A 26,256-nucleotide genomic window follows, 5' to 3' on the forward strand; every position below is an offset into this window, starting at 1 on the left:
TACATTACATTGGTTTTCAGGGAGCAGTGTCTGCACACCTTACAAGCTCAGCTAGACTTTGATCCTCTAATAGAGGTTATTACCATTTACCCCCCACCTACGGCACCAAGGAGAGATGGCTAGTACTTCCCACTCCACTTATTCTGTGCAAGCTCTCCTCTAGAGCTGTCTCAAGGGGGTTTATTTACCAATATTATACAGTCAGCATTCAACAACAGATCTAAGATGATCTTTGTAGAAGTCTTGAAGGGTTCTGCCCAGTTTAGCTCAATCCTCATGTGGCAAACCGATAGTTTCTGCTCCTCTGCCCTTTTTATTTGAAAATCTACTGCCTCCAACTTCCCCCTCTCATTCACTCCTTACTTCTTTGTGCTGAGCCCACCGGGCCTGTGTCTCCGATTGTCGGGGGGAAGGAACAAAGACCACACCAGGGCACTTGGCACGGCCTGTCGGCCCCTCGACCCTCCTCTCCCGCTAAAACAGCTCCTCCGCATTGGAGCTAGAGCGGGGAAAGAGGGGCACACAAGCGGAGACGAGCCGATGCTCGCCTCCCGCCCGCTTCCTCCACCGGTGGTAACTCCGCCTTCCTTGAGGGAAGCGGCTCGACCGGGCATGCACGGGTGAGTAGCGGCTCAAGGACGGAGTCTGCTCAGCTTCGCGGGACCTCCTCCTCTCGTTCCGCCCACGCTCCAGGACCTGCGTTCAGTCAGCAGGGCCTGCGCAGTGCGGGGGGTGAAATTCCACAGCGCGATCCTAATGCCTCAGTCACCAGGCACAGGGAGATGGGGGCAGCCTTCACTACGCGGCCAGTTCACTCGGCGACACTGCGCCAGGCACTCTGTTCTAGCCCCCAACCAGGATAATCCCACTACCCCTGATGAGGCGAAGCGACACCACAGGTGGGAGGGGGCTCCGTTGAATGCCTGATGAGTCCTCCTTTTCTCGTGGCTTCTGATAAAGGCACACAGGAATCCCTCTCCTTTAATCTGCACCAGGACCCTTTTCCTCACTGGGCAGTGGATGGAGCTTCACTCCAGTACAACCTCCCTCACCCACTCTTTCCTCTGGGACCGGATGAGAACAGGTGCCCAGGGTCCCCAGGATTTCCTCAGGCAGGGTCAGGTTAGCAACTACAAGGGGAGAAGGGTGGTGAACCAGTAAGGAGCGTCCCTACACTGGGAGGTCAACCGTCTGATGATCCTACCCCCTCCTTATGCTACAGCCTTAACTCCAGCCAGCCTACTCTGAAAGACAAAATGGCTGCCCAGCATTCCGCCTTATATAGGCTGACCCTCAGAGGTCCAGAAGGGACCAGAAGGTTCTGGAATGCCCTATTCTATCCTATGGGTCAGATCTCAGGTGTGACAGTTGTGACAGTTGAAAACCACCATTTTGTAGATCTGAATGAATTCCTGTCAGGAAAGGCACCTAGGCCTAAGGTGAAAAACTATGAGGGCAAAAGAGCATCTATCCCCCAGGCCAACACCATAAAAATCTAGTGGACACAAAAAGATGAGAAGGGTATGAGGGGCAAAAAGGGGACAAAATAAACAAATAATAGGAGGGGCAAAAGGTCAGACAGGTCTAACACGCGTCCCCCCCAGCTGAAACTGGGGAGAGCTACCCAACCCCTTGGGAGTCCTCATCACTAAGGCGGAAATACCTAGAGAGACCGTCTGCATTGGCGTGGTCCACTCCAGGCCGATGTTCCACCCGGAAGTCCATTCCCTGTAGGGAGATGGACCATCTCAGCAACTTGGGATTCTCCCCCTTCATCTGCATCAGCCAACGAAGGGGTCAGTGGTCAGTCTGAACCAGGAAGTGCGAGCCAAACAGGTTTGGCCGCAGCTTCTTCAGAGCCCATACCACCGCGAAAGCTTCCCTCTCAATTGCACTCCACTTCTGTTCCTGGGGAAGCAGTCTCCTGGATAGTAAAACTACAGGCTGATCCAGGCCCTCTTCATTCAGTTGTGATAACACTGCCCCAATGCCATGTTCTGATGCATCTGTCTGGACAATGAACTCCTTGGAGAAGTCTGGGGCCCTCAGGACCGGTGCTGCACACATTGCCTGCTTCAACTTTTCAAAGTCTTGCTGATAAGCCTCCGTCCAAACTACCCATCTAGGTTGTTTCTTTGAGGTGAGCTCTGTGAGGGGCGCTACAATAGTGCCATACCCCTTCACAAAGCGACTGTAGTAGCCTGTAAGGCCCAGGAAAGCTCGGACCTCAGTCTGGGTCTTGGGGGGTTCCCAGGCCATGATTGCCTCAATCTTTGCCTGGAGGGGTTGCACTGTTCCCCTACCCACCAAGTGTCCAAGGTACACAATCGACCCCTGCCCAATCTGACATTTGCTGGCCTTCATTGTCAATCCAGCTTGTTTCAGGGCCTGGAGAACTGCTTGCAAATATTGCAAATGGTCCTCCCAACTGCTGCTGAAGACAGCAATGTCATCCAGGTAAGCAGCGGAGAAACCCTCCATTCCGGAGAGGACCTGATTCACCAGCCGCTGAAAAGTGGCAGGGGCATTCTTGAGCCCAAAGGGCATAACACAAAATTGGTAGTGTCCCTCAGGCGTGGAGAAGGCTGACCTTTCCTTTGCTCCATCTGTCAGGGAGATATGCCAGTACCCCGAAGTGAGGTCAAAGGTACTTAGATATTGGGCAGCTCCCAGCCGGTCAATTAATTCATCCGCCCTAGGGATCGGATGAGCATCAGTTTTTGTAACTGAGTTCAGTCCCCGGTAATCCACACAGAACCTCAGTTCTGGAGTGGTGCCTGGTGGAGCGGCTTTTGGCACTAGAACCACCGGACTGGACCAGGGGGTGCTGGAAGGTTCTATAACTCCTAGCTCCAGCATCTTGGTAACCTCACCATGGATGCTAGCCTTCACCTTGTCGGACAGCCAGTAGGTCTTTGACTTTACTGGTGGGTCGTCCCCTGTGTCCACATTATGGGTACACAGGTGAGTCCTTCCCGGGACAAGGGAGAACAACGTAGAATACTGCTCCAGTATCTGGCGACAGTCCTCCCGCTGTTCAGGAGTTAGGGTTGGAGAGAGAATCACTCCCTCCACTGACCCATCCTTTTCTTGAGACGAGAACAAGTCTGGGAGAGGTTCGCTTTCCGCTTCCTCTCCCCCATCAGTCACCATCATTAAGATGACCTCGGGCCTCTCATGGTGGGGTTTGAGTCGGTTAGCATGTAGCACCCGTAGGGGCTGTCGAGGGGTCTTAACGTCCACCAGGTATGTGGCCTTACCCTTCTTTTCTAACACCTCAAAGGGGCCTGCCCAGCGATCCTGGAGGGCACTTAGCTCTCCAGGCTCCATCACCCACACTTTCTGGCCAGGCTCCAACTCCACCGGGTGAGCGTTGTGGTCATACCACTCCTTCATTGCTGCCTGGCTGGCCTCCAAGTTGTCAGAAGCTTGCTTCCACAACTTCGCCATTTGGCTCCTGAAGACCAGCATGTAGCTCACCACATCCTGGGGGGGTTTCCTGGGAGACTTTTCCCATCCATTCTTCACCAGGCTGAGAGGACCGCGTACAGGGTGCCCATACAGAAGCTCAAAGGGGCTGAAGCCCACTCCCTTCTGTGGCACTCCCCTGTAGGAAAATAGCAAACAGGGTAGGAGGACGTCCCACTTCCTCCGCAGGCTTTCAGGCAGACTTCTGATCATGCCCTTCAAGGTCTTGTTGAACCTTTCTACCAGTCCATTTGACTGGGGGTGATAGGGAGTGGTGAACCGGTAGGTCACACTCCTTTCACATTGCCCGCATGTAAGCTGACATAAAGTTGGTCCCCCTGTCGGACACAACTTCTTTGGGGAAACCCACTCGGGTAAAGATCCCCATTAGGGCCCTAGCCACCACAAGTGCAGTGACAGTCCTCAGAGGAATTGCCTCTGGGTACCGTGTGGCATGATCCACCAGAACCAGGATAAACCTGTGACCAGCTGTTGTTGGTGGATCCAATGGCCCTACAATGTCGATGCCCACCCTTTTAAAGGGGGTGCTAACGACAGGAAGTGGTTCCAGGGGAGCTTTCAGCTTCACCCCTGTTTTCCCACTGGCTTGGCAGGATACACATGTCCGACAGTAGGTGTTAGACGCCACTTTCATCTGAAGCCAGTAAAAGTGGGGGACAAGCCGAGCAAAGGTCTTGTCCTGACCTAAGTGTCCTGCCAAGGGTATTGCATGAGCCAATTCCAGCAGAAAGGCTCGGTACCGTTGCGGGACTACCAAGGCCCTTGATGAACCAGGTAAGGGTACTTTGGGTTCACTGTAGAGGAGTCCATACTCCCAGTAAATGTGGTAGTGTCCCGCAACGTTCCCTGCTGCCTGGGCTTCAGCCTGTCGCCTCAGTCCCTCAAGGGTAGGGCACTCCTTCTGGCCATTACAGAACTCCTCTCTGGTAGGCCCTCCTGCCTAAGGTGAAAAACTATGAGGGCAAAAGAGCATCTATCCCCCAGGCCAACACCATAAGAATCTAGAGGACACAAAAAGATGAGAAGGGTATGAGGGGCAAAAAGGGGACAAAATAAACAAATAATAGGAGGGGCTACGCAAAAGGTCCGACATGTCTAACAAAAGTTCATGAAAGTTCTATATCTAAAGTTTTATAGATGGGTAACTGAATAAGGGGGATATTATTCACTGAAAGGTTCTGGGTGACATCAAGTAGACAATGGAAACAAAGCTCGAGCTGTCTATGATGTCACCCAGAGCTCCTTCCTACCTAAATTGAAAAAAATTGCCTGGTCTTCTCCATCACCATCTGTGTACTCTTAGATGAAAGGCACACCTTTTGCTTTTACACTGGGAGCAGAGACCCAGCACTGCACTAACAGCTTCTCTGTGGCAGCTGCTTGGCAGCACCTCTGCATTTCCCCTCTCAGCACACCTCTCTAGAGACTCATGCTGAGAAGGGAAGGTGGTTAGCGCAGGCTCAGGTCTACCCACATTCACCAATTTCAAATGGGTCAAATTGTTGTCCAGAGATTTTCAGTTTTGATTTGGGTTTTGGGATCGTTAGAGAAGGGATTTATCTTGGGTAAACATTGCTGATCCGGGCCAAATCTTTCTGAACGACATTTTTAAAAATGGCGGATATGTTGTAGTAATGATGTAATATTTCAGGAACCATGACACCTGCATACTTAATTTTGGTGTCAAAACATAGATTTTCGGGGTCAAGTAGTTTTATAGAGACAGAAAATAACACTTTTTCCATTTTTCAAATGGCGGCAATAATAGAGGAAAAAGATACATATTTAGAAATTAAACCAATAATAAATCAATCAGGGAAATTTTAAGCGCACTACTCACCCGTGAGGGTCTCAAAGCGCTAAATAATGTTTTTTAATCATTTTATGTATACAACAAACAAGGTTTATTATGTGAATATGAAAAAAAATGTTTTAGACATATTTTTGAAGTTCACTTTATTTGTTTCGGCAATTGCTTGGGGTACATTGCATGTTGAACATTTGCGAAGAGCATATCGACAAGGACATCTTTTTGTAGCACTGGTTTTGCCAGTATGTGTAAGGTCTGTGGGGAGAGGCTTGAGAAATGTTGTAGGTTTTAGTACCCCATCAATATCTTCCCATCCAAATTCACACAGTTCTTTCTCTATAGATGCATAATCCAAAACATTTGCACATAGTCTAATCAAGTAGAACGCTCTTTTAATGTGTCCATGCACAGAATATGATGTTGGTGGAAGGTCACTTAAACTCACTGTATCAAAGATCGTCAAATGTGTGACAGAACTCGTTTTACACACACGCACAAGGTATTTTTCTACATCTTTAAAGTCCCGTTCTTCTTCTGTCTCACCAAATCCTTTTAGAAATATCACAGGTTCAGCAGTTAAAGCTCCAAACCTTGTTCCAATTTTGTTCATAAGAATATGTGCCTGGGTCAAGTATCTTGCACAGAATATGAAGTGGAATTAAGTGTCTTTTCTCGGCCACATGACGAGTGCAAAAGTAGAGAGCTAATCACTTCAATGAACAGGATTGGTGTATCAACAAGTTATAATGACATAGTACGAAGCAGGAACTTGTTAGCAGCTCATGTTGTAAAATCTTGTGAATCAGAATTCTGACAATCCTTGATTTATGAACATTGCAACCAATCTAAGTACCACAATAATGACATCTGTGTCATTTGACAGTACAACAACTGAATTGGAGCTATTTCACGCATCCCTCTCAACATGTAACACAACTTGAAGGTCGGCTGCTTCCTCCAATTTGTTAAGTTTCAAACAGTGTGGCCTGTACCATTTAACTAGATCTCTGCAGGCACCAACTCCTCATTGACAATCATTCCACTTGCAACAATTGGAAATTCAGTGTTCTCTGAAGCATCAGCAATGTTTGGTGAGTTAATATCTGCAAGTTCTTCTTGTTCAATGTTGATGACCAGAATTTATCAAGTTGCACAGGTATAGGTGTCAAAATTTTGATGCAGGCAAGGTAAATTGTTCCACTTGTAGACATTTGTCTGATTTGTGACTGGTAGATCAATACAACTGTCAATGACAATGTGCAGTTCTTCAAAAGTGCACGCTGACTTTGATATCTGTAGAACAGTCTGGATGACCTCTTTTAAGTTGTGCATGGATAAAGACCACAACAACAGTAGTTTTCAATGAGAGCACCTTTTCGAATTAAATTCTTCAGATGAAATCTTTTCGAGCTCTTTTATGAGTTTGAGCTTCACTGGTTTGGTTGCAGCATCTTCATGAAATAATTTGTTTGTTGGACAAAGACCATGCAACAGAATATCCTTGATAAATTCCCCCTTTTCTTTTGCTTGCAAAGTTGTTTTTTGTAACCTGTTTTGTAGTGGCTGGTTGGACGAAATTCTTACTATTCCAATTAAAAGGGTGGAAGTTTAGCTTTAGTGGTTACGTCAAACAGCCTTTTCTTTTTCAATACAAATCTCACCTGCTTAAGCTCTGCGTATTGTTTTGATCCGTGTTTTAGGGCGTCTAGTAGGCATGTCTTCATATCATTATCCCCATACTGTTTGGTCACAAATTTGAGTTGTCTCACATGCTCAGTCATTTCAAAGGAGTTTTTCTTGCTGCTGCATGAAATGAAGAAGGCTGTCAACATGCTTAATAACATGTTCCCTTCTCTTTCCAACAAGTTCATAGTGTGGAACAGTTTCATGATGCTCCATTCAGTTTTAATTTGTCATCTCTCTGAAAATATTGCAAATAGAAAGGACTTCATGGTAAACTCGCTGCCATTGAGCTACATATTCACTTTTAAGTATCTGACCAACAATTCCCTTGGAGCTTTTTTGTGATCTCTGGATCGTCTGTTCCAGTTTCATATCTGGAGCTACAGTATTGAATCTTCCCTCTCTGTCTTTCACCACAAAATTAATTTGGATTAATTTTCTGTAGAGGTATGTTTTTTCCACCTCTAGCTTCTTCACTCTTTCCAAAAGTCTAGGACCCATATCTCAGGTAGTTTATGCAATTGAATTCGCGAATCATATTAATCCGTGACTGCACAGTCTTCACATGCAGCTCCCAGTCACCTTCCCTATCAGCATGTACCACGTTTTTCACTAGAGCTATCATGTGTAAAACATTTTCCCAGTTCTTGCAAAGTTCAGATATTTCTTTACATTCTTTGACAATCTCTATGAACTTGGATTTCGGGTTTTCAGATTTTGAACTGAGTGTATTGAACATTGCCTGACTATGCGTTATGCCTTTTGATTGAAGTGCACCCTGTGCCTTGTTGACTTCTGAGGTAAGATACGCAAAACCTTATTTGTCATTCTTGTTCCAGAAAGCATTCCAATGCAATGTTTCTATAGCCTCAGCTATTTTGAGCATACCTTGTAACGAACAAACATAATAAGTTCAGCTAAATACTGACTGGATAGTTTTGATGCCAAATATTTCAGCCTCAATAAGTGCATCTTCTATGACGTACCTCCTGACATAACTTCCTGCAAATTGCAACGTAACTTTTGTCATGTGGGTAACACCCATCATTGGATAAAGATCATCAAATTCTACTGGATTGCTCATACAAAACACCTTCATCACCGAAAATTGGCAGGATAGGCTGGTCTTCAAGCTGAGTGCTCACATTTTGTAATGGTTTGGAGCTGTATCTACTGTTGTGTACTTTGTGACTGGAGATGTCATTACTGGTAAAAACCCAGCCTTCTTCAGTGGGACAGTATTCTGGGAGAGCAGAGCATGAATTCCAGCCCACAGAGGAACTGGCTATTCATCCTTCAGTCCGCACCGAATAAGCAATATGATAAATTCAATTAAATCAGCTTTGCGGACTGCAGCTTCAGGTAGAAGAAGATCAATGTCCTCAGCCACTTTGAAACTTTCTGATAGACTGAGATGTGTTTTGCTGGTTTGTGATTTTGCACACGTTGGCAAAGCAGTTAGGTTATAAGTTTGCAGCTTCATTTGTTTATGCCTATAGCTGACCCGGCTTGTTTTCCAGCAGCTACTTCATTGGTACAGTCTTGAAAAAGTACCATGGCAGTATCATGTGTGCTGAGTGTTTCAGACAAAGAGGAGCTGTCCGAATCAAAATTATCTAGGGCAACAATTGTAAATCCTTTCCTGCTAAAGTAACTTGGAAGTGGTGTGCTGTCTGATTCACAAGATTTTACAACATGAGCTCCTAACAAGTTCCTGCTCCATACTATGTCATTATAACTTGTTGATACACCAATCCTATTCATTGAAGTGATTAGCTCTCTACTTTTGCACTTGTCATAGATTGTGCGGGCAGTCATCATGTGTAGCGGAGTTTTCTTTTTGCCGTTATGTAATTTGTAAAACATGATTTGGAAAGGACAGTACATTTGTACAGTATAAGCCTGTCGGTTCATGGGATTGTCTTCCAATTCTTCGCTTATATCTTCAAAGCCATTATCAATGTTGTCAGCTTCTGTTCTGAACTCAAGAACTTTAGTTTGTAATAGTTTTTGTTGATAATAAACTATGATGTAAAAATGTTAAGACATTATCAGGAATTCTTGTTGACTCCCATTGTTTGCGGCGCTCTGGAGCATCACAAAGTTTGTCATTAAATCCAAAATCTAAATCTTACAGGACATTTCTTTAAATGGTCCCTGCTGATTTTACTGCATCCTGTGATCTTATTTTGGCAGTAAGAGCTTCAGGAGTCCAATCAGTTGAGAACACCCAAAGTGGCTCATTCTTTTTGAAGACTGACAAAAACCAATTCTGTCATTGTACATTCTCACCTGAAAAACCTTAACTTCATTATTATGGATCAATAGAGTTTCGTCAATGTTGACCATTATTTCTCACAGAGTGTTAAACCGTAGCCAGCACTAAAGAGTGGCTTTGCAACTTTATTTGCTTTTTCAAAGAATACAAACTTAACTGAAGGCTAGTGGTTTACGTTGCTGCTGGGAGCTCATTGTGCGTCCATATTTTCAAATGTATGCACGCATGCAGTTCAGGTGGACATACACATCCGCTGCATATACATTCACCTCACTGTTTAGATCAGCTAATGGGCTGAAAACTTCATATTGGAAGAAACTAGCTGCAAATAGAAACATGTTTGACCTTTGTGACTCACATACTCTCTACTTTGTTCTTTTGTCAATCCCTTTGGCCTTTGTTTTGGCTAATCAACAGATAACACATTGAATATACTCTGCTTTCTGATTAGTTGTTAGAGGTGGACGAGGGGTAGCCATTGATCTTCTAAGTGGATGGGCATTGGGTTTGGTTGTGGTCGCTTTCTCAGAAGATTGTAATATGTACTAGTTATCGTAATTCGGTGTTCACACTTTGAAAACTTCCCAGGGCATTGTAGCCCTTTACGAGACACATATATTATTGCACAACATCAATATTCGTTCTGTCTGGGTTGTAGCAGTTTATTCAGTTTGTGTTGTGATGGAAATATTCTCTCCGTTGTTGTCTGTTGATTTTACTATATTTGCCTTTTCATATTTATCGCTATTTAGATTATAAAGCTTGCAGCTGTGCCTGTAGGTCTGGTGGGCCTTGTCTCTCTCCGAATATATGCAGCAAACCAAGAGCACATGGGAGAAAGTCACCTATTGATGCCAAGCCAGGTAAAATATATTTTTCTTGCCACACAGAATGATAAAGATGCTATGCTGCACCAAGGTTATGTGTGGTTGTGTAGAGTGTTTATGTGTGGAGCATTTAGCTGTCCTATCCCTGCCCAATTCTCCCTTGCTATAGAGATATTGAAGCAAACCATGTCTTCCTTTTAGCCTCATGACGCCTTCCTCCCTAATTACGTGGTGCCTCTCTATATAGTATATGGCTGATTCACTGACAACCCGGGAGAATGCACTCCGTAGGCTGCAGATGTATCCTGCTCATGCAGGGGCACCCTCTCACTAAAAACCAAGAACTCTGCCTTCAAAATTGCAAAGGCCTGCTATAGTGGTGACTTATAGGTTTTAAGTGCCGTGACCCTTAGATATAGTAAACTAATATCTTAAGTAAGTGGTGCATGCACCAACTTACACAGGCCGTACTGGCAGGTAAGTAGTTCCATTTTAGATTGTCTCTCGTGAGTGGCATAATACATGCTTCAGCCCATGGGAGACCTCTGGGGTACCCATACCCTGGGTACATGGCTACCATATACTAGGGACCGACAAGGGTACCCCAGTATCCAATCTGGGATGTACCTAAGTACTGAACATGACAGTTTAGGGAGAATGCAGATTGGGGTTCTGATTAGCAGGATCCCAGTCAAACTAGTCAAAAACAGCATCACATCAAGCAAAAAGTGGGGGTAAACATAAGAAGCAGATCCTACTTTCCTACAGATACCTTAAAAGATTACTTGAAAGAGAATGGGACCGAGGGAATCACTCATGCAACACTATGGGATGCAGCAAAAGCAGTGATTGGGGGGGAATTAATTAGCCACACAGCTACATTCTTTCAATTAGCGAAGTCAAAAAGACTATTTTTGGAGTCTAAAATAAAATAGATTAGAATTAAAATGTAAACGCTCAGGCACTAGAAAGACACGAACAGCGCTGCGTATAGCTCAAGGGAAACTAGAAGCTGTCTTAACTAAGGATACAGCCCGAAAACTTTAGAAATGAAACCGCTGTACTGTACTTTTTAATTCTGTATCACTTTGCTATTATCTTATTTTATTTTGAATATGTGTTCAGTCTTGTTTGTGATACCTGATCGGTTTTTGTGGTGACTTGTGTTTTATTTTAGCTTTCCATTTATAGGGCACCCCCACAGCAGTCAAAGTACATTGAAGAACAGCCTGGCTCTCTGCAGTTAACGTTATCAATTGTACGGAACGCAATCCACCCGTATGCAGCGTGGTTCAAGGTAAGGTAGACGAAAAATAATGTAAACCTTTGGTTTTAGGTGCCACTAAAACGTGTTTCCTAATAACTTTCTAAAGCACTTTGGAAAAATAGCTCCGACCACTTCCCATAACCAACACTTTAGCACAGGGTACAGTCTGGCATCCACATTCAGGATGCCAGATGCATCAAGCCACATATTCGATCTCTAAATCTGTTGATAAATCATTTCCTCAAAAAACAGATTTATTATTCCTTTTTTTTACCAAGTGGTATAAATCGAAATTAACAATAAAAATAACAATAACTGTAGCCCGTCATAGCTTACCCGGGCTACATCACAGGTGTCTGGATCAGGTTGTTCAAGCTGCTCCTCAAGAGAATACAAATTAGAGAACTGTGCAGCCCATTCCGTCATTGTAATGTGATTTTCAACAGGAATAAGCCCATCAGAGGAACCAGTTGCAATAAGGTTCCAAAATGAGCTAGAGTCTTTTCTCTTAGCTGCTGCAAGGAGACCCTACCATTTCTTGATTTTCCACTCTCTCTTGGAAGACAATGTAGCATTTTGACATGCCCCTCTGGTTGCTTGAATTGCTAACCCATCCCATGATTTGATTGTGCCTGTTAACGCCTTCCGAGTCTCACTACATCTTGTGTTCTACCAGGTTGGGGCCCGACACCTCCTAGCTGATCGTCCAGCCTCTACAAAAAGTGATACTTTAAGCCCCCACTCTAAGGACTTTACCGATCTCATGAACAGTCTCAATTTCACATCTTACATCCACAGTCCCACCCATATCCACGGTCACACCTTGGACCAGATCTGGGCTTTAAATGTCCCCACATCACTTCCCACTGTTTCCCCCTGCCTCTGGTCCGATCACTCCCTTATCTCATTCTCTCTTGCCCTAGCCCCTGATGCTAAGCCTCCACTCCGTAAGAATATCTGGGTCAGGAAATGGGGCAAAGCGGACATGCCTTCCTTTTGCTCATCGCTGGCCGAGACCAGCCCTGACCTCTCAGGCCTCACCGCCCCAGCTCAACTGGCTACCATCAACAACTGGCTGACCCAATCGGGCAATGAATTCGCTCACCTGAGACGGATTACGGTTAAAAGAGCTCACGCAGCTAACAGATGGTTCAACTCAGACCTCAAGGCAAAGAAGCTGGCTGCGCGGAGAGCTGAGCGAGCTTGGAGGAGAGCTTACTGCCCTACACTGAAAATTGCATACCTCTCTGTTCTCCAAACCTATAAAAAAGCCATTTTTGAGGCCAAGACAGCTTTTTATTCTAATAAGATATTAGCGGCTGAGTCCCAGTCCAAAGAAATCTTTGCCACGGTACACGAATTAGCGTCATCCGACAGAGCCACGGCTACGATCCCCCCTTCCCAACAGCTATGCAACTCGCTCAACGATTTCTTCCTTGAGAAGGTTGCAAAAATTAAAACCAATATACCCCCCCTCACCAACATTTGTCAACCCCTCTCCCCCTTCCGCTGCCTCCAAACTGACCATCATCCCTCCACTGACCTTGGACTCTCTTTCCCCGTTGCTCCGGGTAAAATCGGGCTCTCCCTTGGACTTTGGCCCTGCTCACGTCCTTAGAGAGATCTACTTAACTTGTCCCGTTCCCCCCCCCCTCACTCTCCTTAACAACTCGCTCAGCAACGGTGTTGTCCCCAACTTTCACAAAGCAGCGGTCGTTATTCCAATCCTAAAAAAACCTGGTGTTGATCCCTCATCCCCTTCCAATTACCGACCCATTTCCCTGCTGCCCTATTTGGGAAAGGTTTTGGAAACTCATGTTACCACCACCCTGAGCGCTCACGTGGAAGCAAATCACTGTCTCTCCCCCCACCAGGCGGGCTTCCGACCTCGACACTCCACGGAGAAAGTAGTGATTTCAGTAATGGATGGACTTCGCGAGGGCATCAACACCAATCTCTCGCAGGCCCTCATCCTCCTGGACCTGTCCGCCGCCTTTGACACAGTGGACCACTCCACCCTTCTCACCCGTGTCAATGCGGCGGGCATAGAGGGCTTAGCCCTCTCATGGCTTGAGTTCTTCCTATGCGACAGGGCTCAAGCGGTCCACCCTCCTGGCTTCACTGCCGCCTCCCGTAAGGTGGAGTGTGGCGTCCCCCAGGGCTCATCACATTCCCCCCTTTTGTTTAATTTATACATCTACCCCCTCATTTTTATGTTGCTGCAGCTGGAGGTCAGGGTGTTCAATTACGCCGATGACCTCCAGCTAATCTTTAATCTTTCCCATTCCTCTTCGTCCGCCCAAAATGTTCAAACTGTCATGTTATTCATTCAGGACTGGATGAACTGCAACCACCTTAAGCTCAATCCAGACAAGACTGAGTTAGTCCTGACTGGAGGTGGTTGCAGTCCATGGTCCCCGTCATTTTGGCCCCCATCACTTGGTGTTCCCCCACTCCTGGTCCCCAAAGTCAAGACCCTTGGGATTCTACTCAACTCACAACTCTCTGTGAACTCCCAAGTTAGTTCGGTGGTATCCTCCTGTTTTTTTTCCCTCAGGATAATTAGGAAAATATCTCGTTTTTTCTCCCTCCCGGCGTTAAAGGTCATTGTAATGGCTATGGTGCTTTCGCGCCTAGATTATGGAAACATAATCGACAACGGCGCGCCGGCCTACGCCATACATCGCCTGCAGTTAGTGCAGAATCAGGCTGCCCGCCTGATTCATGGATTGCCCGAATACCATCGAGCCACCCCACTGCTGAAGGCACTGCACTGGCTGCCCGTGAGAGATCGTTCCCTATTCAAACTAGGCTGCCTCACTTTCCAGGCCAGGATGGGCACCGCCCCCGAGTTCATCAGCTCAGCCATCAGTCCCTACTTACCGGGCAGAGAACTCCGTTCAACCCACATGGCACTTTTGACCGTACCCCTCTTCCAGAAAAAGAAAGCCAGCGGGGCGAAATTTGTGGCCCTGGCACCTGTGTTCTGGAACTCCCTCCCCTTGGCGCTCCGTACTTCATCCTCCTATCTAGAGTTCCGAAAAAACCTGAAAACTTTTCTTTTTACTAGCGCCTTTGCCACTTAGTATGCCCTCTCCTGCTGCTGTCCGCTGGTTGTAATCCTCAAAGCGCCATGAGACCGCTTGGTATAAGTGCGCTCAACAAATGTTTTTAAATTCAAATTAAAAAACATTTGGGCATGGATATTACTGTACTTGTAAATCAAAAGGGGGAGAATGGACCACTTGTTCTGTGTACCAGGGTCAATTACGGTTCTGTTCTGTCTAAAAAAAAAAAACTCATTCACGTACAAAGGATCTGGGCAGTGTATCTTGATACTCTGCCTTTCTGTAACGTGACAGCAAAACACACAAGATGATGGACGGAATGTTGCACAATGGCAAAACATTCACCCCAGTCACAGATCTGGGTTTAATCCATCGTTAATTTGCTCACCAAGCCACCCCAGTTCAGACATGGCCATATGCAAATCATTCTTGGCACTGTGCCTCATGGGAACAGTCCAGCCCGATCTGCCTAGCCATGTATTCCCTGGACCAAAATCAAGCATCCTAGGACAGGTTTCTGGCTATCAGCCGTCTTCAGCCAGGATAGCTTGACTCCAGTGGCGTAGTGAGCATGAGACCCACATTTGGGCATAACCTTCCCACATAGGGTGAACAGCAAAACACAGAAGATGATGGACGGAATGTTGCACAATGGCAAAACATTCACCCCCAGTCACAGACCTGGGTTTAATCCATTGTTATTTTGCTCACCAAGCCACCCCAGTTCAGACATGGCCATATGCAAATCCGTCTTGGCCCTGTGCCTCATGGGAAGTCAAGTCAAGTCAAGTCATAAAATTTGTATAGCGCACTACATACCCAGAGGGTTTCAAGGCGCTTAGGAGGAGGAGGAGGATTATTTGTCAAATATCCACGTTTTAAGCTGCTTTCTGAACGCTAGGTGGTTCTGGGTGAGGCGGAGGTAAGCGGGGAGTGAGTTCCATGTTTTAGCAGCCAGGTAAGAAAAGGATCTGCCTCCCATGGTGGTCTTGTTGATGCGAGGTATAGTGGCGAGGGCTTGGTCGGAAGAGCGTAGTTGGCGGGAGGGGGTGTAGAAGGACAGTCGAGAGTTGAGGCAGTCTGGTCCGATGTCGTAAAGTGATTTGTGTGCGTGGGTGAGCAGTCGGAAAGTGATCCTCTTATTGACGGGTAGCCAGTGGAGGTCTTTAAGGTGGCCAGAGATGTGTTCGTTGCGTGGGATGTCTAGTATGAGCCTGGCTGAGGCGTTTTGGATTCGTTGGAGTTTCTTCTGGAGTTTGGCGGTGGTACCTGCGTAGAGGGTGTTTCCGTAGTCCAGTCGGCTCGTGACCAGGGCGTGGGTGACTGTTTTCCTAGTTTCGGAGGGGATCCAGCGAAATGTTTTTCTGAGCATGCGAAGAATGTTGAAGCAGGAAGAGGATACGGCGTTGACTTGTTTGTTCATTGAGAGTGAAGAGTCCAGAATGACGCCAAGGTTCCGTGCGTGGTCTGTCGGGATGGGTGCTTTTCCGAGGGCTTCCGGCCACCAGGAGTCGTCCCAAGCAGAGGGGGATGTGCCTAGGATGAGGACTTCTGTTTTGTCTGAGTTCAGTTTCAGACGGCTTTGTTTCATCCATTCGGCGACTTCTTTCATTCCTTCGTGCAGGTTAGCTTTGGCGGCGCCGGGGTCATTGGTGAGTGAAAGGATCAGTTGAGTGTCGTCCGCATAAGAGATGATGTTGAGGTTGTGTTGGCGTGCGATGGCCGCGAGGGGGCTCATGTATACGTTGAAGAGGGTGGGACTGAGTGAGGATCCTTGAGGTACGCCGCAGATGACTTCAGAGGCCTCGGACTTGAATGGAGGAAGGCGGACTCTCTGGGTTCTACCGGTGAGGAACGAGGTGATCCATTCCAGTGCTTTTCCTTGGATTCCGATGTTATTGAGGCGTTGTAGAAGGGTGCTGTGGCAGACTGTGTCGAATGCTGCAGAGAGGTCGAGGAGGATGAGGGCGACTGTGTCTCCATTGTCCAGTAGAGTTCGAATGTCATCTGTTGCTGCGATGAGGGCGGTCTCGGTACTATGTTTTGCTCGGAAGCCAGATTGTGAGGGGTCGAGGGATTTGTTGGCTTCGAGGAAGGCGGCGAGCTGGTTGTTGACGGCTTTCTCGATGACTTTGGCCGGGAATGGAAGAAGCGAAATGGGGCGGTAATTTTTGAGTTCGGTGGGGTCCGCTGTTGGTTTTTTCAGAAGGGCGGTGAGTTCAGCGTGTTTCCAGTCTTCAGGGAAGGTAGCGGAGTTGAAGGAGCAGTTGATGACGTCTCGGAGGTGCGGTGCTATGACGGAGTCTGCTTTGTTGAAGATGTGGTGAGGGCATGGGTCTGTGGGGGATCCTGAGTGGATGGAGTTCATCAGGCGGATGGTGTCCTCAGTGGAGATTGGCTTCCAGTCGTTAAGGGTGTTCACGGGAGGAGGATGGACACCAGACGGTAGGGTGGGTTGGTTTCCGGGTTGGTTGTCAAAGCTGTTGTGGATGTCTGCAATCTTGTTGTGGAAAAAAGTGGCTAGGGAGTCGCAGAGGGTTTGAGAGGGGGTGATGTCGTTGGAGTTGGCCGAGGGATTGGAGAATTCCTTGACGATGTTGAAAAGTTCCTTGCTGTTGTGAGCGTTGTTGTTGAGTCGATCCTTGAATGCTGCTTTCTTGGCTTTTCGGATTAGTTGGTGGTGAGTGCGGGTGGCGTTTTTGAAGGCGTCCTTGGTGCTGGTGGTTGGGTCTTTTTTCCAGGCCTTTTCAAGGGAGCGGCAGAGTTTCTTGGACTTCTTGAGATCATCGTTGAACCATGAGGCCTTCTTGCTGCCAGGTTTGTTTAGATGTTTTTTCAGAGGTGCTAAGGTGTCAGCGGTGTTGGATAACCATAGGGTGAGATTAGCGGCGGCTTCGTTAGCGTTGGAGGAGGGGGCTGGGGTGTGTTGAAAGAGCGATGCGGAAATTTGGTCCGTGGTGATTTTGTTCCAGTTCCTTTTCAAGGTAGGTTGGAGGTGGATGCTGGGTTTAGGTTTGTTGTAGGTGAAGTGAACGCATCTGTGGTCAGTCCAGATGAGGTCCGTAGTGTGGCTGAAGGAGACATGGTTGCTGGAGGTGAAGATGGGGTCGAGTGTGTGACCTGCGATGTGGGTGGGGGAAGTGACCAGTTGTTTAAGTCCGAGGTTGGTGAGGTTGTCCACGAGGGTGGCGGTGTTGCGGTCGTTGATCTTATCGAAGTGAAAGTTGAGGTCTCCCAGAAGGATGTATTCTTTGGAGGGGAGCGCGTGTGGAGTGATGAAGTCCGTGATGTCTTCACCGAATTTTGCGCGGGGTCCTGGTGGCCTGTAAAGGAGGGTGCCTCTGAGTGTGGTCTTGGGGTCGATGTGGACCTGGAAGTGAAGGTGTTCGGAATTGGCGAGGTTGGCGTCAGAGCTGGTTGATATGCGGATAGATTTCTTATGGACTATAGCTATTCCTCCTCCTGTGTGGCTGGTGCGGTCCTTGCGTGTGATCTTATATTCATCAGGGATGGCAATGGTGATGTCTGGTGCTGAGGAAGCATTCATCCATGTTTCCGTAAGGAAGGCGATGTCCGGAGAGATGGTGTCTAGTAGATTCCATAGGTCGATGGCGTGCCTGTGGACTGATCGTGTGTTGAGAAGGATGCATTGTAGGTGGTTGGGGTCGTGAATCTGTGGTGTGGTCTTAGCGGAGATGTTGTCGGTGCCGCTGAATTTGCAGGAGTAGCAGGAGAAAGGTCCATGGGTGCGTCCAGGAGCGGCTTGGACGCAGTTGGGGGCGCGGCCGGGGTTAAGGGCTAGGAGGGTGGCGGCGTCATAGGTAACGCGGGGGGGCTGGGCAGCGCGAGGGGCAGGGAGTTTGGCGCTGGGCACGGTCCAGGCGCGGACGGGCGTAGACGGGCTTACCTTTGGCGCACCTTCGGCGTGTACGAAGCGCGTGGACGCTGCGCGTGGTGCCATTGGCCATAAGTGGATGGTGGAGGGGGCGGAGCGTGGGAGGGTCAGCTGGGAGGCGGGGTCTGGGAGGAGACACGGGGAAAATACAAACAATCTCAAATGGACGCCCGGGGATAAAACGAAACTGGGGCACAGCCGGAATTACACTCACTCAAAACAAATACTGAGTTCCCAAAAAGACGCTTCTGCCACAGTTACATCAGCCGCTATGAGCAGTGAAATATGATTAAACAATGCGAGGATAGACGATGGCAGGCGCTCAGCCTTAAAGCGGTAATTAATACGAGCAGTGCGCACGCAAAACGATACCAATAGTTGTTCAGTCAGCTATGCGCTGTGAAAGGGCGGCAGGCAGCAGGTATCAGGGCAGATAATGCCAAGCCATGTCTTACCTGTGTTAATAATATTAGGTGGTGTGGAAAAGTAAAAACAAAGTGGTGCATGCGTAGAGCGAGTTACTGGTCTACCGCACTGTTGGTGGTCGACATGTTTCAGCCTCACTGTCATCTGGAGGCTTTCTTCAGGACCGGTGATAGTATAGTCGCTTCTTCTGGTGACTATTAGAGGTAGTAGATTTACTCCTCCTATGGTATTGAATCAGGGCAGTAGTACCTGATTCTGAAATAAAAGAAAGTACAGTAGTATACTGACTCTTGTGGTATCCCCTGAACGGTGATGCTTTGTCAGACATAATGCATCATGCTGTAATTGGGGATTTAAAACAAACACACACTATGAGGATAATGTAAACATAAGCCTGTTGGGGCCTGGATGATGTTGCTAAAGAAGCTCCATATTGTGACTAACATGCGCATTAGAATAACCACTCATTGCCTGATGAGCTTGTTTTTTACGCTGGCTGCATTATTAAAAATTGAGCGTCGGAGCGGACTGGTCACCATGAGGCAATTATCTGGGCTGATATCCAGGAAAGAGCCGCTAGAGCAAGATCATTAATACCGATCTCATGTTAAAAAAGGGGGTCATGTTGGTTAGTAAAATAGTGTAGGACTGACACTACGAATAAATGAACAGTTCACGGGAGGTGTCTATGCGTGATTGCAGCATTGTTAGTTGCACGAGGCGTGTGGGTCAAATGCTGTGTCATGCTGCTTACAAATGTGATTACGCCCATCGGCGAGGATAAGAAATACCTCAATTGTTCCTTGTCTGGACTTCATCAAGGGGCCGGCCGGCTCTGTGGACCTGCTCTAGAGGGGAAAATTGGGTTAAATAATGCCTTACTTTAAGTGGTAAGGACAGCGTGGATTCAATCGCCTCTCTCACCAGTAGGTGCTGGATCCTGACTTGTTCTGGCACTGTTCACGGCACCTTGGTCGGCGGCCCACTGATGTGTCGGCATTATCTATGCTCAGACTTAATAAAGACAGTAGACAGACTGCTTGTGAGATTACACTACGTTGGTCACAAAATTAATACATTTCTTACTCCTCAAATTTCGCATAAATAAAACCTAAAGTGAATTAGGTTAAAATATATATATTTATACAATGAAATAACTATATCATTGTTGTTGTGTTGTAACCAGCTGAGAATTTGAGGACTAACCAGGATTGTGTTTACGACAAGGGGTGGTGAGGGACAGAGTCTCTGAATTAAGCAGAAAGCTCTCACCCAGTCAAGAGATCAGGGCTAGATCCAACACCGTTTTTTAGCTCACTGCACCATCCCAGTTTCAGAACCTGGCTGTATGCAAATTAGTCTGTTCCTGTCCCAGTGCATGATGGGAACAGGGCAAACCAAACTACAAAAGCCAATTCTTACACTGGGAAGGAAACAAGCTCCCGGGGACCGGTTTCTGGCATTACAGCCGTCTTCGGCCCGGTTTGCTTGAATCCTGATGGTGCAATGAGCAAGGGTCTCACATCTGAGAATACCCTTCCACGCTTAGGGTGGACAAAAATATTTACGACAAGGGGTGGTGAGGGACAGAGTCTCTGAATTAAGCAGAAAGCTCTCACCCAGTCAAGAGATCAGGGCTAGATCCAACACCATTTTTTAGCTCACTGCACCATCCCAGTTTCAGAACCTGGCTGTATGCAAATTAGTCTGTTCCTGTCCCAGTGCATGATGGGAACAGGGCAAACCAAACTACAAAAGCCAATTCTTACACTGGGAAGGAAACAAGCTCCCGGGGACCGGTTTCTGGCATTACAGCCGTCTTCGGCCCGGTTTGCTTGAATCCTGATGGTGCAATGAGCAAGGGTCTCACATCTGAGAATACCCTTCCACGCTTAGGGTGGACAAAAATATTTACGACAAGGGGTGGTGAGGGACAGAGTCTCTGAATTAAGCAGAAAGCTCTCACCCAGTCAAGAGATCAGGGCTAGATCCAACACCGTTTTTTAGCTCACTGCACCATCCCAGTTTCAGAACCTGGCTGTATGCAAATTAGTCTGTTCCTGTCCCAGTGCATGATGGGAACAGGGCATATAGCCAGGTTCTGAGCTGGGATGGGGCAGTGAGATAAATAACGGTGATGGATCTAGCCCTGATCTTTGGACTGGGTAAGAGTGGTCTGCTTGATTCAGACACTCTGTTCATCACCACCCCCTTTTCTAAATCGTTTTTGGCCACTATAGGTGTGGCAGGGTATACTCAGACATGAGTCCCTTTCTCACTGCTCCATCAGGATTCAAGCAAGCCGGGCCGAAGACGGCTGAGATGCCAGAAACCGGTCCCCGGTAGCTTGTCTCCTTACTGGTGAAGAATTGGCTTGGTAATTTAGTCTGCCCTGTTCCCATGATGCACTGGGCCAGGGACAGACTGATTTGCATATAGCCAGGTTCTGAGCTGGGATGGGGCAGTGAGATAAATAACGGTGATGGATCTAGCCCTGATCTTTGGACTGGGTAAGAGTGGTCTGCTTGATTCAGACACTCTGTTCATCACCACCCCCTTTTCTAACCAGGATTGTGTGCACATTAGTCTGGGTCCATGGATAGCCCATCATGCTATCTCTCTCTAATAGATTGACTGGTACATATAATATAGTTGTAGGAGGTATTGGTTATAGGAATCGGGTACATTTTGTCGCCTGTACTTGGACAGGGTCACACTATGGTTCATTAGCATATTAATAGTACCACCCACTCTCCAATTGCATCATTGACCACTTTATAAACTTTGGTAATCGATTCCCTAGAATTCAATAGTGCACTCCATCTTACCCTTCGTCTGTTGGGGGCCACTGTTGACCTTCTGTCAAAGGGCTCATCGTCTGATTTTGCAGTTGAAGTAAGGCTCCTGAGTTCTAGAGCAAGAACGTTGTGGTCGCTATCCTGCGAGGTTAGGACTTTATATCAGTTAGTTTAGGCCAGAGCCGGAGCTCAAGTTGAAAGTAGTCAGTAACACTTGTACACGGTGGTCTACTGTAGGTATATTTACCTTCTTTATCCATGATTGAGCTCTCAATCCTTCATTCAGTGATGGGGAATTAAGTTGGAGGGCCAGAGGGGTCCATCTTTTTATGGGGAGGATAGTTCGTGTAGGAGAGATCGGCCAAGTGTGCGGATAACATTTGGATTACTCCAGACTCTGATTTGCTTGCAGTTGGCCTACAATAGACAATGTAGATGTAACATGTAGCCAGGTCTGGGGAATCCAACATGATTTTCCTAGATACGACACATTAAATTTGTTTTAGCCCAAATTGTTACACCGCACTAATGGTCTACCCCTGCCCTATGAAATGGCCTTCTTACTAAAGCCACAAACCCAGAGCAATGCACTGGGGTGGTCAACCACGTTTCCTGGAATATACATATATCACAAGTATCGATAAAGGCACACCACTCAGGACAGGACAACCTGAACAACAGACCAGCTACATTCCGGGATATCAGCCTAGTGATTGTGGATGGATGAGCCCCCCTCCACACCCACACCCTCAACCTCGGCAAGGATCGACCGGTCATCCCCGTCCATACATTAATTTTCCCTGGCAACATCATAAAAAGGAGTAGGCCCTACCCCCACATGGAAGACACTGTCGCTGTCATCAGCATGGACTGTGGCAAGGTCAGTTCCCATCCAGGATATCACTCTTTGGTACATCAGGCCCACTCCCATCCATAGGGGCCCCACCTAAATCCAGATTTATGGCATTACAATTAATCTTGAGGAGGTAAGAGCCAGTGTCTAAACATGGAGGACCCAGAATTGTTGCCCTCGGAAAGGAGGATGCACAACCAAATGGACTGACAACCCTGTCTGTCTGCCAGTGTCGACAGGACTACGTTAAATACTCCCCCCACCCCCCCTCCCAGTACCGCAGTGTGCCCTAATGCCTGTATCTTCTGCCCTAGGTGATGAAAGATATCCGGACTATCTGTGTTCAGGCCATAGGTATTGATTAGTGCTATCGGGGTGGGGCACAATTCTCCCCGCAGTATTATGTATCTACCCTCTTTGTCCACTATTGTGTTGGGAATGCGCCAGTGCAGTCCTTTGCGTATGAGGATCGCCACCCCCCTAGAGTAATTGGAATAACCAGCCTGCACCACCACCTCCCATCGCTTGCTCTTAAGTGTTCCCGCTGACGCGCTTGTCAAATATGTTTCCTGCAAAAAACATATGTCTACCCCATGCCTTGTGAGATAAGAGTGTATTAATCTCATTTTCCTGCGATCATTTAGGCCTGTGATGTTCCACGTAAGGCATGTTAGTGAGTTCATGTTAGTGTGGTGCAGCATTTCTATTCATGGAGCACCAGGCGTGATGCTCGCCTGCCGCTGGATCGCGCTGTGCGAGGGCCCCCTGACGCCGAGGGACGCATCCAGGCACCACCTCCCTGTGAATGTAAGCCCATCACAGTACATAGTTGACTCTTTTCCTGTGTGCAAAATCGTAAGTGTTGTGGCAGTTCAAGCAGACTTTCAAAAACAACCACCCCCCCCCACCCACACCAACCCCCCAAACAGGTTGTGTATCCCCCCCACCCTGTATCCATAACAATAACCAAACTAAATGAGATAACTAGCAAGAGGGAATCATCCCGCAGGGTACGCAACTTCACCGGCAATCTCCCCTGCACTCATGGCAGGGTGGCCGAGCTTCAAGCAGCACGGCCAGATGTCAAGGAACCTCTCAGCAATAACAGTCTATGCATTTTGTCAGGGACTTGTTAAATGTGTTAAAAAGTCCCGATCTGCTGAAATATTTTCTTCACGGGGATAAATTCTCTGCGGGCTGCTTGCACTTGTAGTGTAAAGTCGGGATACATTGCAATATTATTTCCTTGATATTGAATGTCTCCCTTTTCTCGAGCTAGAGGCAATATCGTGTCCCGGTCTCTGTAATTGAGTACTCTCGCCAATATTGGCTTCGCCGGCGCTCCCGTTCGCGGCCTAGGACCCAGGGATCTGTGTGCTCTTTCGATCATAAACATTGGGGACAGGTTAGACCCAAAAAGATCTTTCATCATGGTTTCTACATACTGCTCCATGTTCTGAATGTTCGTTGTTTCGGCAATTCCTGTGATGCATACATTGTTCCTCCTCGATCTCGCTTCCAAATCCTCGTTCTTTTGCTGAATCACAGCCAATACTTTGTCCATACCTCTCAGTTTCTTCTCCAGGTCAATCTGTCCCTCCTCAGTCTCCGTCACTCTCGTCTCCAAAACGCTCACTCGTCCCTCTTGCTTATCCATACGCTCCGCAAGCATGTCCATTTTGGAATCAATGCCTTGTAGGCTGGTTTTCATCCTCCGCAGGGGCCCTGTCGTCCACGTCCGTCTCAGCCGATTTGTTAGATTTTTTATCAAAATTAAGCAGAGGTTGTCTTGTGTCCGGTTTCCCCATTCTCCCGCTGTGTCAGGTATTGCCGTGCGGTCTGCACGCTCGCGGATCACAGCCTACGCCAGCTGCCCCAGGAACCCACGGCAGGTCGGATGTCGGCAGTCTACGGACTCTTCCTTCTCTGATGTAGCTATGGCGCTCAACATCAGCACAGCCCGACTCCACAATCCTCCACGCAGTGCCTCTATGTGGGGTCGCCCCGCAGCCCTTGTCTATTGCACATATCGACACCTCTAGCCCGTGGGGTCAGCTTCGGCACAGTGTTGTGTTGCTCCGGAAGCATCAGCCACGCGCCCACGGGAATGCGGTCTTCCGCCTGTCCCTATATCCCCGTGCAATACATCTCTTGTCACAGCTGTAGCTCAGATATCACTGTCTCACCTCCAGGTTGTCGTGGGTCTTCAGGTACAGTCGCCTCATCAATGATCACCTCCCAGGGTCGCTGTGACCACTGAGTGTGTTCACACCAGGGCCCGGCCCGCAGGGCAGTGCTCCTTCCAGCAGGTAGATCGCCTCCTCCGCTGCTCCTGCCGCCGACGTGGCCGAGTTAATATTTTGGCGGGGTGCTCGCGTAGTAACTCCTGTGTTCGAGGCATGTGGACTGCTGAATTCATATCTGTGCATAGATCGCCGCCTAGTGTTGGGTCCGGATGATTGCACATTGTTGTCCTGGAAGAGTCTTCGAAGTATCACGAGATAGGTGGCTCCTCCCCTGGACTACAGTGCGCATGGGCATCCTCTCCATCCTCAGATTGTTTTTTCCGCCATTGGGTTCGGATATACTTTCTCGACTCTAGTTCGGAAACTTTGTATTGACTCTTTCCTAAGGCCAAAAGGCCTTCGAAGCGTCGGTATTGTCTCGTTCGGTGCCTGTTCCTTCCAGTTTCTTCAAACCGGACGTCGGAAGCTGTTTTCTCGCTTCGACACCACAGGCCCAGACTACGACGACGATGGATCGGAGCCCGTTTAAACGATGCCCCGTCTGTAATTCGAAATACCCCCACATAGATGTGCACCCTGTGTGCAATAAATGTTTGTCCCCCGACCACGACGAGGTCAGATGTATGGCCTGCTCGAAGTTCCGCTCCAAGAAGACGCTTAAACTTCGACGCGCAGCGAGGCAGTCGGCGCAACATTCGGTGCCCGAACCAGTCAACATCTTCGAGGCCGGTGACGAAGAAGGCGTCGATGATGAACAAGACGAAGAAGAAGAGGTTCCTGAAGAGCAGTCGGTACCAGCGTCGGAGCATGACTCCAACTTCGAGGTGGACGAGCAAGCTGAAGAGTACGTCCACGAAGAAGACGTCGTCGAGGTAGGGGACGACGAAGGGGCCATCGGAGCCGTCGATGACGACTCCAGTGATGAGCTAGGCCCAACCGCAGTAGCGGGGCCTATTACTGACATTACGCTCCCTACGGCTCAGGTCGAGGCATCGCCAAAAGGCCTTAGCCAAGATCTTCCTGCACGTTCTATAGCCCCGCGTCCAAGCCAGGCTAAGAACACATCTAAGAAGCCATCGGTCGATTCCTCTAAATCAAAACCGAAACCAACGGGCCGAAATCGAAACCGAAACTACTTAAAATGGTGGCCGGTTCGACGTCGACGCCAGTCCAATCCAAGACTGTCGACACCCCTTCGGCATCGAAAGTGCCTCTCGCCTCTAAGACTGGAGCGTCGAAGCACAGCTCATCTAGCAAACACGCCTCCTCTACGTCGACGCAAGAACATGGCGACAAGGCCAAGGGCCTCCAAGCAAAGAAGGCCGTCGAACCGAAGATTTCGGGGCTCAAGCAAGCACCTCGAGCCAAAAACCAAAGCCGACCCGAAACATCAGGTCTCGTCGACGCCTAAGGCTGGAAAGGCTACACGCCGGGAGCTCGAATCGACGCCATCAGGCACCCGTCCACCTCAAGTGCTAAAGCAGCTCGAATAGACCACTGCATCCAGCACCAAGACCGTCGGACAACCTCTGATTAAGTTCGGTCTTCCGCCAACGGCTCGAGCGAAGCAGCTCGACCTCCACAAAAGTGCTGAAGCTTCCAAGACGTCGTCGGCG

The 26,256-nt window shown here is 48.1% G+C and overlaps 1 protein-coding gene across 2 annotated transcripts in view; it reads left to right on the forward strand.

Moving 5' to 3' along the window:
- APOOL (apolipoprotein O like) overlaps positions 1–26,256 on the forward strand; it is a 233,422-nt gene that overhangs the window by 73,365 nt on the left and 133,801 nt on the right. For both annotated transcript variants that reach the window (XM_086918770.1, XM_086918773.1), the window contains exons 2-3: positions 10,013–10,123; positions 11,265–11,384. In XM_086918770.1, the coding sequence (XP_086774896.1) occupies positions 10,013–10,123; positions 11,265–11,384 (231 nt within the window). The remainder of the gene's footprint in view (positions 1–10,012; positions 10,124–11,264; positions 11,385–26,256) is intronic.

This window comes from Lissotriton vulgaris, chromosome 4_1 (genome assembly GCF_964263255.1).
Source record: "Lissotriton vulgaris chromosome 4_1, aLisVul1.2, whole genome shotgun sequence".
NCBI lineage: Eukaryota > Metazoa > Chordata > Amphibia > Caudata > Salamandridae > Lissotriton > Lissotriton vulgaris.